The sequence below is a fragment of the Lemur catta genome, chromosome 12, assembly GCF_020740605.2.
Source record: "Lemur catta isolate mLemCat1 chromosome 12, mLemCat1.pri, whole genome shotgun sequence".
NCBI lineage: Eukaryota > Metazoa > Chordata > Mammalia > Primates > Lemuridae > Lemur > Lemur catta.
Window position 1 is genome coordinate 7,343,105 of NC_059139.1, and position 15,630 is coordinate 7,358,734.

Consider the following 15,630-nt stretch of genomic DNA (forward strand, 5'->3'; position numbering starts at 1 on the left):
GGTAACACTAGAGAACTAATATTTTATGGCAATTTTTGTTACTTGTAGTTTTATTTTCGGACTGATACAACAGGGCAATGAAGGTTATGTACGTATCACCAGGGCTTATCATGGATCCTGGTGATGATCATTCAATAAACATCTTTTATGTTGAATAGACTAGAGGTTTTTTTTTAATACTGAAATTAGAATCTTTGAATATTGATGATAGTCCTTTGAAACTACATTCAGACATGATTTATGAGCCAAATAGAAAACATTTGCTTTACTTTACAAGTATACATTATTTATAGACTAAAAATAAAATGGAACGTTTTTGTGTTGATGGATTATTGACCTTATTCCCTTGGCCTGGCATCTGTTAGCCACAATTTGAATTTTAGTAGGCCTGGTAGCACTTGGTGACCGCAGGATATTCTAAAAATTAATCCAGTCTTGAAGGAATGAGATTTAACACTGTTCAGAATATTGAAGAGAATGTATCCCAGGCTTTGAAAAGCCACTTAAATAGAGGGGTTCCACAGATAATCTGAACAAAGGGGACACTGCTGGAATGGGATGTGGCCTCCCTACTTTCAGGGGTATAACACTAAATGTGGAATAAAAATACTGGTTTACTTGTTCAATGTTTCTCTGACATTATGTTGAAGTCACAGCTCCTATGGGATATACAATAAAACATGCCTTTAATGCTACAGCACACAGCTAAAGCAAATCTTCGTACCTATATCCACCACTAAATGAAATAAATAAGAGTTCAGATATTCAACAGTAGTCTCCATTCTGTTAGTAGGGTGCACTAGGGCAACATTTCAACTACTATTGGTTTGAACACTCAGACTTGTTCATCTTATACGCCTGCCAGGTAAGTGAATCTACCGGGAACCTTTGCCTCAAACTTAAGTTACGTCCTTGAACATTCACATTTATCGATATCTTCAAACTATAACTCTGATGACTTCAAATACATAGCTTTAATATCTGTACAACTTAGTAACCCTTTCTGATTAAGCTTTAAAGCAGACTTTTAATGGGAGGCAAAGGAAGAGGCTCTTCATCTGAGTGAATGTTTTATTCCTTCCTTTTATCCAAATTCCAATAGCTTGGCATCACGAGAAGGTAAAACTTACAAAGCCACTGATGGACAAGGGTATTGCCCTTGCCCAGATTTTTAAAATCTGCTGGGACAATAATTGAAACTTTTCAGTGTGTCAGTAACATCCTTGCCCCACACGTGGGCAGGCTGTGGCACCTGCACAGGCTGTTCTCACTCTCCTTGCCTCTTGCCTCTCTGCGTTCATTTCTTGGGGCCATGTGGCCTGCTAGGTGCTACTGATGCAAAGATGAAAGGGCCCTTCCCTCAAGTAGCTTTCAGTTGAGTTCAAAAGACACGTGGATGAATAAGAACAATAAATTGGTGACAGAGATGGGTCTGGGGGTTACAGGAGCCAGTGCTGAGTAGCTTGGTAGAGGGAGGGTTTCTGGCAGAGGTAATGCCCAATAGATGCATGAGAGATGCGACCAACTGCATCAGCTCAAAGGGTAGTTTGGAGGTTGCTGGCTCTTCATTCCAAGAGCAGAAGCACAAAAAAAGGTCTTATATTGCTGAAAATAAGTTTTAAATTTCTTAAAACAAGATAGTTCTCCAGTATATTAACTCTGGTGGGTTGATCAGATATATCTTACACCCCAAAATTATAAAAAACAAAATATTAACATTCATTCTCTCTCTCTCTCTCTCTCTCTCTCTCTCTCTCTCTCTCTCTCTCTCTCTCTCTCTCGACAGAATCAACATTTACATTTTTCTTGAAAAAAATCATTTTCAGGTTAGTAGCTCCTTCTTTGTTACTAAGAGTTAATTTTAACTGCAGCAAATGAATCTGTGCAGTGAAACTATAAGAACAAGCACAAGCCTTAAGGAAACAATTAACGGCACATTTAAAAACCAGATTTGACAAATTGTAACTATTCCTAAACTAATCACAAGCATTTTCAGAACAGTTCTGTATACCTCATTATACATTTATACCATGTTCCTTTATACGATTAACCACAAAGAATAATTGCATGCTTTTTTTGAGGAGACAAAATACTCAGTATTTTTTCCAGGTGCACTCACAAACTCAGAATGTATGTAATATATATGTATCACATATGGACAAAGAAAGAGTAACTAGATGCACATTTGCATAATCACACAAATATATGCAAGATAGATACAGCATAAGAAACTGTTAGATATCACTAAAGAAAATGCTTGTCATTCAATATTGCTCTATCATTGTATTTGATTATTCCTTTCCTTCATTCACAACCCTGAAGGGCCTCTTTGGTAAGTTGTGAGACATGCCTACAAAAGGGCAGCCTGTGTCCTGTGTCTGTTACACACCCTGTTCCCCACCTGCTTCCTTGGGGCCACCGGCACAACACAGCAAGGGGCACCTACCTGGCTGAAGCTCTGACCTGAAGCTCGGGCTTGTGTGCCTCGGGCCGGGAGCTGCGAAGGGGTGGTTTCACCCAGGGCCAGGGTCTGGTTGCTATGGTAGCTGGCCGGATACTGGAAAGACCCTTCAGGTTTGGAACTGAGCTGAAGTGCACTCTGGGAGAGCAGGCTGGGCCCTGCATTGAAAGTCATTTAGAGCAGTCAGTGACAGTCTCAGTGAAGCAGAAATGACATGTATTATTTATTGAGAGTAGCCTAGAATTATCACATGCACATGATTCCAGCCATCTATGCTTTGAATTCTGAGAACTAAAATGACCATATAATTCGACTCCAGCTCTCAAATGAGATTTTTTTTTTTTTTGGCAGTTCAAAAGTTCTCAAAGGAGTAGATTTTTCAAATGATCTCATCCTGACCTACATAGAGACATTTCTTATGAGACAAATTAGTTAATCAAGTAGTTATTTTTAGATCAGACAATATCAGAAACATTTGAAATAATTTAAAAGTCTACCTTTTGGTACATGTTAATTGCATTAATACAATTATATCTCCTACTTAATAATGGAGATGCTAAAACACTCAAAACCTTCCAATCGGTGACAAATTCTATTGTACAAATAGTGATGCAATACTTCAGTGCCTGAAGGGTAGAGAGTGTTTAAAATATTAATAGTTCTTCATACAATGTAGAATTTACCTTCATCTCACATAATCCCTGGTGACTAGTTACCTTTGCCATCATAGCAATACACAATAGAACAAAGAGGAGACACAGTGTTGAAATTCATGCTGCTAATGTGGCTGATATTACAAGGGATGGAGAATCAGGCCCTGGCCTTATAATTTAATTATAGTTTGCATATGAAATTGTGTTTTACTTTCTTACATTCTACGTAGATGGGATCCTTGGAAGAGTTCACCCATTTTCTTTTTAAGTAAATTTTCTTTAATCAAATTTAATACTCATTTGAGGATCAAAAGAAGTATAGAGGAGTGTAAATGTACTTGCTATAATACTTTCCATTATGTGTATTTGAGGGGGGACTGGGGTAAGAAGAGTGTGTTTAGGGGGCAAAAACTTGGCAGTACAAGTTTCCTTCTCTTTCTTTGTACCACAGTATGAAGCCATTTATTTTTTTGTTGGAGGGTGATAATAATATACACATAGACTATAGTATAACCATTAAACCATCCTTGATCTCCCTCTTGGCTATTTTAGACAATAATACCATTTCTAATAGTTGTGAAAAAAAAGTAAAGTTCAAATGATTTTCTTTTTAAGAATGGATCATGGCTTTATATTTCAAATGGGACCCTGAGATTTAACATGACATGGATCACTTTTGCACAAAAACAGTATGTCCTCTTTTAAATAGCACTGGTTAACATAACCTTTGCCATTTAAAACCTTTCCCTTCCCTTTGATTCTCTGATGGAACTTGTAAACAACACGAAGATCCTTTTTCATCACTGGATATTGAATAATAAGCCAATTAACTAGTACAGGTAAGGTCTGGCATTGTGGAATTATACAATTTCTGAAAAAACGTTAACAAGGAAATATTTAATAAGAGTATTTCTGTCCAGCCCCAACATCATCATGAAGGGCATAACCAAAGTACAATTGTAATCTTTTTTCTTTTAATTTAGAAAATTTAGTCCTGAGAAAACTGTATTGTGTATACCAGATGGTAAAGTTTCCAATAGCCTGCAAAAAAAAAAAATCATTGAATCCATACTGATGGTATTATAGACCTAATCGCCAGATATATGGTGTCTCTGTGAGGAGACACTTTCAGCATTTCATTCTGGATGCCAGGAACTTATCGTCCCTATTGCTGCTAGGGAAGCTGCCAGGCACAGCAGCGTCACCGGGTAGTCTCTGAGGTCCCGGCAAAGGGCGGGCTGAGACACAGGAGAACCTTCGGAAGGACAGGGAGGGGACTGTGACTGGGGGGGGCAGGGAAATAGAGACTAACCATAAGGAGGAGAAGGAGATTGGTACTGGGAGGACAGTGACGACTGTGGCTAAGGGCCCTCCCCTTGGACCCTACTGAAGGTCACAGCTTAATGAAGAAAAGTGAGCCATGGTGGAACAGCAAAGGCCCTTTCAGTTGGGGGTCCCCGTCCTACCTGACAGTGGGTGATGGGCTCTGAGGCTTTCTTTGGCTATTTCTTTTTAGGACAGTCTACCTGGACATAATGGCTTAAACTGGCCACACTCTCCTCCCCTATGAAATGCATCTCAAGGGCACTGAAGGCTAAAGCAGATACAATGACATTACACAGATCTTTGGAAGTATCAATGGAATGAAAATATTAATAAATATGTAAATAAAAAATCTTGAATTGGATGTAAATAGTTTAACATAATCTAAAGACTAAAATAATTGCACATGCTAAATATCTGTCTTTCAAAGAAATTGAATTTACTCTGGTAAAGTTCTTGAGTATGTATTAATAGTTATCAAGTTAAATAATTTTATATGTTATGAATAGATTCACACAATTATTTTCAGAAACCTACAAATGCTGTCTGTGCATGATCTTTAAGTGACAGGTAAAGTCCCTTTTCAAAAGAATTTTCATTAAAAATATGATTTATTTGCTCCTGGAATATATGTCATGGCATAATCATATCTGCTGATCTTTTATAGAATCAGTCATGTATTTGATCAACACTCAATGGAAACAAACCAAAATTCACTGTCTCATCACTATGTTCATACATTTCAAGCAATGAAACCGAGATGTGCTCTGATAAAAGCAATTGCAACAATGAGCTATATATAATAATATTACAACACTGACATATCACCTGGCAAGGACAAAACAGGACAATAGCCCAAAACCCTGCATGCATTTTAGAATGATTTTTCTCCACTGCTCACTAGGTTTCAAATCAGCATCATTTATTCATTCCAATTTTAGAGGGCAGAAATATATGAAAATATGAAAAAGGTTAAAATTATAGGACAATTCTTAATTACTTTATAATGGAAGTAAAATTTACATATAACTAATTCTCCATTAGCTCTATGAACAGTACTGTGCATTGAGGTAGAAAATTCAAATTTGCCAAAGATTTAAAAAGCATTTATAGTTTTGGGCTTTTGGAGAAATTATAATTTTCTCCAGAATTTTTGACTTTACATAAAATCTTGCTTGGACTAGAGGTAAAATTAGGCCGCAGTCCTGAGGACGTGCAGTATATGAGCAAAAGGACAGGGGTGATATGGGAAGAAGTGGCGGGGGGTGCAGTGGAGAGGAAGCTGCTGGATCCTAAAATTCCATCCGAGGAAAAAGAATGTTGTCTTCAGTGCAATTAATTGTTCCAGAAGAAATCTAGGCTATGAGCAACAGTGGATCATAATATTCTTTTCGGCCACAGAATGCAGAAGCCATGCTCTGGTTTGCCTTCAAAACACTGACCTGAGTGGTCATGGTGACTTCTTTGACCATTCCAGACCTTCGCCATCATGGGACAGTCTCCAAAACTGACCTTAAGAGTCTGTTCAAAATGACTCACTCCTGGGGCCAGGAAGTGGAGCTGAAGCCACTTCCTGATCAATTGATAATGCTCAAGACAGTCCTTTGTCCTTAGTGGGATCAGCGTAAGTACCAAGTTGACCCTATTAATGCTAAGAAGATACATGAAGCAAAGGATCCTGAGTATAATACCAACATCTCAATATATTTCCAAATGCACAAACTGGTTAGAGACCACACAGTAACCTGAAAACAGAGGCACAAAGATGTTAAACTATCAGCCAGTGTCAGACACTTGGTAATACGAAGATGAGGCTCAGATCCTTGCCTTCTGTCTCTAAGTCCAAGAGTAGTTGTTGTTTAACATCAAAGCACTATTTATTTAAGTAATATATACACATCAACATTTTAAGTCTGAAAAAGGTCTTCTGTAAATAGAAGTTTACTTGTTTGCAGGAGAAATCTTCACACCTCAGATTATGGTACTTCTCCGGGAACTGTTGCTTAGAGATTCCAGGTGCTAGCTAAGGGAAGCTCACTGTCTACTTTAGTGGGACAAAGTCATCCTCAGCAAATGTAGAGGTTGAAATGCAAACTTTCTGCATAAAAATTCAGGCCCACTTATAGGTCATATTAATATAAACACTACGATATAGTCAGTTTTTTCTGATCGAATTAACTGGATATTTTAGAGTTTCCATGAGCATGTGCACTTGCTCTGTTGCACAGGTTTGAAGACACTTTATCTGGAATTGCTAATTGTTGCCTGTTTTAGCTGAACATCTGCCCCAGAATACAATAAACCTTCATTAAAGTATATACTTTGTAATAATACAGAAGAGGCCAGAGGGCTACAGTGTGGCATTTCCAAGGTATTATTTAAGTCGCTACACTAACAGAGTATCTGGGTATGACCTGAAAAAACTCCAGGCCTAGAAATTGGCAGACCGGGCTCTAGTCATCCTTCATATTTATGTAACTTCAGATGATGATGACAACAGTGCTGATGATGACAGTGATAGTAATACCAGCTAACCTTTACTGAGTACTCACTAAGTTCCAGGGACTGTCCTGAGCAGTTTACATGTATTTAGTAACATCCCAGCAAGGAAGGTACTATCACCTCACTGATGTTGAGGAAACTGAAGGTTCCACTAACTGAGACCTTATTGATAGTAGTAAGCACAGAATTCAAAAATACCAATCTGGCTTCAGACTGTGTGTTCTTAACCACACTTGATTATTCTGTCTCTACAATAATCTCTCCAAATTTGAGCACCTAATGAGATAAAAGGGTGTGAAAGCTTGAAAAAATATCAACTTCTATATAAATATCAATTATTATTATTATTGTCTTCTAATTATCTAATTGCCCAGCTACATGGTCTGATAATATAATAATAAAACTTTTATTGGAATTGGGTTTTTTTTGTCCTTAGAAAGGAATCTGGGCTTGATTTTAATGTTGCCTCAACTAGAACCTAAAAAGCAATCTTTCTGAGTCTTGAATAATTCCCAGATAATAGAACTAAGCAATGTCTTGAACAGAGCCCAAGGAATGTTTTGTGAGGCTGTTAATTCAGGGCAATCAAAAGAATAGTAAGCACACAAATTGAAATGGACAAGTTTAGGACTGGACACTTCACAGTGGATGCTTTGTTTAAATTTATGTCAGAAAGTACAAAAACATTTAGTCTTAGGCTACAAGGATTCTTTGAAAATTATTTAAAACTTATTTTTATGTAGGCCACGAAAATAATTATACCATATCTGACAGGGAATTTGCATTCATTTCCATCATTCTGCTATTCAATTTTTACAGAATATTAAAAAAATTGAATTATTATTTGCTTTTAAATGAGAATAAATTCTTAGAGCAACATCACAGAGAAAGAGGAAATATTTTTATAGACAATATTAGGTAAGAATAAGTGAAATAGGAGGTGGAAATTATGTACAAAAGGGCTGTTACAGATTATAAAAATCAATGAGAAAAATTGATTATTTCTAAGATTACTGAAGTGATTTATTAATAAATGTGTTCAGAGCACTTTTGTCATACCTAACTACAAATTAACTCTGCAGCATAAAAATACTGCCTTTGTTTAAATTGCACTGCTAATCAGTTTCATTTATAGCAGCAATTGCTTCTTTATGGGTTCTGGAAGAACTTGTCAATTTCCAAACTTAGAATAAGAGGTGGCTACTGGTGATAAACCGGTTGCTTTCTCCTGATTTTCATTAGTAACTTATAAAGCTCATTTGGAGGAGTTTCATTGATGAGGTTCCCTGGAAACAGTGGATGAGCCCGTCTACCATTCCGAAAATTAACTGAGGGAAAGAGCCTAAGGGGCTTGTTATACTAGGCAGCTTAGAGTTCATGTGGCTGTTCTATTGGCCAGGTGTGTTTTTAATGCCATTTCTAAGCTTCTATCTTGAGAATATCTATGTTATCTAGTCAGTTGCTTTCAATGTGTAATGCTTTATGTGAAAATTAAAACTTGAACGGTCCCAGGAATATAAAAGTACCCATTTAATTTTAAAACGCATTTAGACCCAACCAATGTTATTGGCTTAATTGGTATGCTTTTTCAAGTTTGACTACTGTGGATGGACACATTATGACTGGTAAAGTGTTCACATGCTACACAACAACTCACTCTGCTTCTTTACATCTGTGTATGGTGGAAGCAATGAGGAAAATGGCATTTGTCACAAAAAAAATTTCAAATGTATAACTTTAGTTTGAAATGTATAGCTAAAGAATTTCATTGTGCATGGGGTTATACGTGCTATTATAATTATAGAATGCTATTTTTTATAGCTCACTCTAGCTCCCAACTATTAGCTTATGAAGTTTATATTATTTACCATTAAAAATTAATGTTGCACAAACAGAAGAACATTACATATTTCTTTATAAAGTAACAGTCTAAAAAGGATACATTCATATTTCCCACTATCAATAATTGTTAAAAGAAATAGAAAATTAATACAAATCAGTGTCAAAGAAAACAAAACGGAAAGCTAAATCCGGAAAACACTAAAATTTTATGTATCATACTAGCTTGAAGAACCAGTTGTTGATGTGCCACAAATCACACACTCTTCCTCAGATACCTGAACAGCTTGCTTGTGTGTATTTTATTTAGGTCTCTGATTAAATGTCTTCTCACTATGGAGGATTTCCTGCCCTTTGATCATTCTCTGTTCTAGTGGTTCTCAAACTTTCTGGTTTCATAACACTTGTATGTTCTCAAAAATTATTGGAGGACTCCAAAGAATGCTTATTTTGCATGGGCCATATATAATGCTATTTATTGGACATATTTCAAACAGAAGAATGCACAGCACATGTTCCTTGAGCTGTCAGAGCAATGATGCTATCACTTGCCAGGTTGTCTGTGGAAACTCCACCAAATACTCATGTGAGAAAAAGCGCAGTGAGGCAAGTATCTCTCTGTATCACTGTGAAGACCATTTGACTTTGAAGGTCCCCTTAAGCAGTCCTGGGCACCCCCCAGAATTCCCAAGTCTACTTGGAGAAAAGCTGCCCTACGCTATTCTCTACCTGGCCTTGTTCTTCCTCAAAGCCATTATCTACCTGATTTTACACTGTTAGGTTGATTTCAGCCTTTTCTGACTAGAATGTAAATGGCATGAGGACAGGCACTCTGTGTGTTGAGTATTAATAAGTGCTTAATGCAGATGTTTAACCAAATGAATAACTAGAACACCTACCTCCCTGTGCCTACAGTGATATAATAACAACCCACTACATTAAGAGCTAGTTACATCACTTGCTGTCATAGTGACTTATATTTGACCAATGTCCAGTTTCAGTACGTTTTAAGCTTGGAGGAAGTCCACAGGCATCTCTGTAAGGTAGTCAGCTGGACAGCCCTCTCCTTCCACTGCCTCCCGGGGAGAAATCTGCTTAGTCTAAGGGTTTCTCGCCGGGGCTTGCAGCCCCTGTGCTTCTTCTCACACCTGTGCCAGCTCTGACACTGTCCTCACTTTTACCAGCTTTCACAGGATCCTCATCTGTGTGTTTTGGGCACCTACAATGCCTTGACAATTTCAAAACCAACACATTTCCACCAGGCTCTACACTTTGTGCTTAATCCCAGGAGATCCTGATAACTCAGATGAGAACGATGTGTGGAATGAGAAATTAGCCTTGTTCTCGCTTGTTTAGGGAATGGATATAGAATTCTTCTTCCTTTACGCCTTTCCTTATCTCTTCAATTTTTAGGTTTACCTCTCAGCTGGTGACCTCTTTGCAGAAAGTATAACATACGTCTTAAATGTCTATGTGATAGAAGGAAATCTAAGTGAAATCTAAGAAAAGGAAATTGAACATGAGCTGAAAAACTGGTAGACGTGGTATCTGGAAGAAAAGATAATTATATAATTCTATTATAATGATAATAGCTTCCTAGAAGATGTTATTACTCCCTGTGAGCCACCTGCATGTGTTCCTTTGGCTTTTGCTCACACCTCCTCCCATTTTTGCCTCCGAGTTCTCACTAGCCCCACCCACCACAGGCAGTAGGGGAAGTGAGCGTGAGTGAATTTCAGAAGCAATCACATGGACGCCTGCAGCATCAGACAACTTTAGACCTAGATACCATGACAAACTTCTAGAAAGGAGAATGTCTTGTTTGTATTTTTAAAACTTGGGCCAAAGTTCATATAATAAAGTGATTTCACAGGGAATGAACCATCTCAAGATGAGTTTAACTAACTCAGATAAATTTCCTGGATGTGAGGTCTCCCAGACCAGGTGACGGTTCTTGGTCACTTGTGGAGAGAGAGAGAGAGGGTTTTCCACTTTGTTGGGTATATCTGAGGACCTGGTTTTCAACATAATAGAAAGCAAAACAAACAAACCAGACCTTTTTCTGATGATGGCTTTTATGTTTTGAGCCACTTTGATTCATAGTTTTATCATTTTGACTATTATAATTTTTATGAAAATCTTACATTCCTAGACCCCTTCTGCATTTTTTGGTGTTGTACCTTCCAGGAATTATGAAAACATTTACTTCACAAGGATGCTTCTCACCTTTTGTTATTACTATTGCAGAAGAATATATGGAACTATATTTTATAGCATTTTAATAACCTGATTTCTTAAAGATTCTCTTGTGAATTAAGTGTATTCACAGTAATTAAATGAAAATGACAGACTATAAATCAACAGTGAATAATATATTCACCTCTGTCAAACTACATATGATTATTCTATTTGGATTCCTCCTGCTAAGAATTGTAACCTATATGATTGATTCCTGACATTGTGAATGTATTCTGATTCTGATTTGAAAACTCAGAAGATAACATGCTTGTTTTTTACCATAACATTCAGAATATATTAACTCCTAAGATTTTCTTCCAACTGAATGATAAAATTTTCTACAATATGGTAGAATTTTGATTTGTTAATATGTTATAGAAATAAATAATTACTATTTCAAAATATAATATTTAAACAAATAATCTTTGGTTAAATACATGAGTTACTTTCTTTCAAGTTGCCCTTTCTATTTCTGACTTTGATAATATTTTGTTAATTATTGGCCAAGATATAATCACCCCTTATTTCTAAATTTATATCTCCAAGGATGCATGGATTAAATAAAGTACTTAGTTTAAGGCAGTCCAGGCCACACTATGCATTACGTGGGAAGCTAATGGCCCCGAGCATCTGTCAGTCAATTGTTTTTGTTGCTGTTGTTTTGTTTTGTTTTATTTCAGTAAAGCAACAGCAATCTCTGATGTAATTCTCCTAGTGACTCCTAGTGACACATATTTGTTTGGATTGAAATTGTACAGCCTGTAGTCACAAAAATGCAGCAGGGTGGCAAAGGTTGTCCACATGATTTACAAACTGTTTAGGATAGCACTTTTTAAAATACAAAGTGTTGGAAAACATTGGTAACTGTGTGACACTATAAAGGCAGCATGAGAGAGCAGTTACTGCTTGCCCCAGGGTCAAAAGATGGGGTTACCATGATTCAAATTTTATTTTAATCAGATCTTGGAAAGAAAAATAGCTAAAAGCTTAAAATACAACAAATTAAGTACTATGTGTTTAGGGGTTGAGATTACTTTCCATTTTAGAGCTTTTTCAGGCTGGATTTAGACAGTATTTAGCATTGTTTTAGTTCCTTTTGAGTGAGAATTAAGGGACTGGTTCTCAAGGGCAGGGCGCCAGGTCCAATTTAGCATTAGCTAGTTCATGGCTGTTCTAGCTAATGAATCCATTGATTGAATAATCACAAGGGACTAGCAGAATCTGATGGGCTTTTCCTAATTGGATGAAATGCCTCAAAGAGCTACTACATATCTATTTGCTAAGTTTCTGTATCAAGGACATGTAAACATGGTACATTGCTCTGCTATGTAGTAGAATGTTGTGCTGATTATTCTTTTGTCCCCCATGTTAATTCTCTACCCATCCACCACATAGACAAGGGTGCCTTGCCCTTGGCTGCTGGTTGGGTTTGGCCAATGGGAGGCAGGGGAAGGAGAACGGGAGCAGGAGGAGGGTATTTATTCCCGGCTGCTGTCTGTCCCTGCTGGTACTGATTCCTCCATTTTCTTTCAGGTCTAAGGGTGGTAAGGGCTGCTGTCTGTCTGTTGCTCCTCTCTTAGAACCTCAATATACCCTGTCTCCTTAATCTTGCCCACTCCTTTGTAGAAAGTTCCTTAATTAAATCCTCTTCAGTTAAACTCTTTTGAGTATGATCTATATCCCATCTGAAAACCAATTAGTATAAATACATATAGCAATGGAGATTTTTATTTTTATGATTCTTTGAAAACTTAAAATTAGCAATATTGATCCTCAAATGATAATTATCTACCCAATATGTTAAAAGTACTTTCCTAAACTTGATTCAGTTACTTCTGTTTCAGATGGGCTCTGAAACTGTTAAGAGCAAACATCTCAGAAGGATCACAATATTCTCCTTTCAATGTGCTTCAGAATCGTTTGGCACAACACTTGTCAGTGGTACTTTTATCACCTATTTCTTTTTGTTTATTTCGAAGCAGGATGAAGGAGCTTTCAAAAAGAACAATCAACTAATATCTTAGGAATCTTCAATAAGATAATTCAGCATATAATAGTATAAAGTGACTAACCTTTTTGAAAAATAAAAATTCGGCAGTTACCAAATGTATTTGGAAAAACCCTACTGGATAACATTCCTTTAATAAAGATACACCATTTGTAGGTAATTTTTGAAAACATATTGTAGGAAAACAGAAGTGAACACTAAGATTCTTTCCATTTTCCTTGTATGTAGCAGAGTTTCGCAACTAAGAATGCTCAATATTATTATTTGACTTACGCCACTAATATAAGTTATATATTTATCCATTTTATTTATTTATCTCTTCTACTCTTATTTTATATTAATTTATCTCTGCAGTACTTCTATCACATCCATCTTCCTAGTTGCTTTTTGTTTATTTAGCTCTTATCAAGATTTCCCCCAAATAAGTACAGCATTCTCTATTTTGTCTTTTATTTTTAATAATGAAGTTAAGATTTTCTTTGAATGCAATGCTTTTCATACTCCTCTATTTTTATTATAAAATGTTCCTGTTTTATTTGCTTTCTAAACAGTATGTAATTTTCTTTTTTGCTTCTATATTGATTTAGCAGATATCCAGAAGTATGTTTCTTATTTTTAGTATTATTACATTGTTGCTTATTATTTTATTATTTACTTTTAATTTTAATGGATTATTATCAAAGAATATGACCTTCTTTCCTTTTTAATTTTTTGATTGCTTTTATCTCCCAGTATCTGATCAATTTTTCTAAGTTTTCCCTGGGCATATATAACAAATGTATATTATCATTCAATGCATAAAATTCATAAAATTCATTTAATACATTGATTTGTTAATTTTTTTATTCCAATTTTCTGTGGCTTTTTCTTCTGTATTCTGTCTGATTCTGAGAAATGTGGATGGAAATATTCATAATGATATTTTTCATCTTCTCATATTTTGAATAATTTTTGTTTCAATATCTAGATGCTATGTTATTTGGCGCATACATGGTCATTATATTTTAGTATGAGTTTACCACATATTTAAAAGTCAAGACAGTTTAACTCTATAACTCCTTTCTTTGAAACTGCTTAGTGCTTCTTTATTAAATTCTACTTTATCTCAAATTATTCTTCCAATCCCACTCTTTGCATTTATTGTATTTGCTGGCACTAGTTTCATTATTCCTTTAATCTGAACATTTATTTCATTAATATGTGTATTTCTGATAAAGATCATATAACTATTTTATCTTTGTTTACTACAACTTTCAATTCTTATACTATTCACAGGAGATTCAGTGTGCTTACATGTAGAGTTAGATTGATATACTCATCTCTTTTATTTTAATTTCCCCACCTCTTATCTTCCATTCCTTTTATTCTGTACTTCCCATTTATTAAAGGTTGTCCCTTCCCCTAAACTTATAATCAAGTGCGCTACTTTATTATTCTATAAAATAGTGAGATATCCACAATCATTTCCCCATCCCCTGCAAGACACGGTATCCTATCTCTGCTTTCCTTCCTCTCTAAGAAGATGAGTGCATGTGTCTCAAATATTAATTAAGTGTATTCTAACTACCTCTACAAGAGAAACATATATAATGACTCTGAGGGAGAAAAGGTAACACTTACATATTTTTAAATATAAAATACAGAGAAGGAGGCTAATGCCAACCATGCTTTTTACTTTAGGAGTTTTATTGAGGGGATGCATATGGGTTTGAATAAATCTGGATATTCACAATGATGTTATCCTAAGAGAAATGGTACAAAGATTATAGAGAAAATGAGCTAATATGTAAATTAAATGGTTTTCAAGATCAGTATACCATCTTATTCTTATGTCTTCCTTTTATATGGCAAACTATGATGGGTACTGGAGGAAATTTTACTTTTTTAAATTAAGGACTAAAATGCTTCACTGACTTTTGATGTAGAAATTACCAGGGTAATGTATATTTTAATGACTTAATTTTTAGCCTTTTGTGTGGGATTTTATTAAAATAAGCCAAGAGAATTTTATGATTTATTAAAAAGAGGCTCATTTCAACTCCTAACACTTTGTATTTCTAAGCCTCAACCACTCTGGTTGAAAAATATATAATTAAATGAAGATAAAGTAATTTTTAAATATTCCATTGGAATTATATTTAGCAAAGCAATGTAAGATGGTTAAATATAGAAATGTAAGGTGTTACTGCATAGTACTCTAACACAGTACTAAATATTTAATGTTATATATAGTTCATCAACTTTTTTCTATTTTGTTGTATGGTTGCTGCTTTTTAAGATCTCTACTAACAATTATCTATGAGTAAAGTATTGATACTCAATTTTAAGGCAAATACTGTATTGATTAAAAAATATGAGTTCATACTATGTGCTAGGCTAGATGTTGAAGAGGATATAAGAGATTTGGTGAAAATCACCAGTATGTCAGTAATTACTGACTTCAGAGAGTTTATAATCTAAGGTGAGTTGAGGAGGTTGTGTGGGATGGGAGTGGAGTGAAGTGGATATAACAAGTGTAAAAGTAACTTAAAGTCCTAATTGGATATGGCTCATGATATTGATTATGCCAGAAAAAATAATGGCATAATACTCTTATATTTCACCTG

The 15,630-nt window shown here is 35.6% G+C and overlaps 1 protein-coding gene across 3 annotated transcripts in view; it reads right to left on the reverse strand.

The window, feature by feature from the left end:
• Positions 1–15,630, reverse strand: part of CTNND2 (catenin delta 2) — an 818,722-nt gene that overhangs the window by 355,627 nt on the left and 447,465 nt on the right. For all 3 annotated transcript variants that reach the window (XM_045566311.1, XM_045566312.1, XM_045566310.1), the window contains one exon: positions 2,447–2,619. In XM_045566311.1, the coding sequence (XP_045422267.1) occupies positions 2,447–2,619 (173 nt within the window). The remainder of the gene's footprint in view (positions 1–2,446; positions 2,620–15,630) is intronic.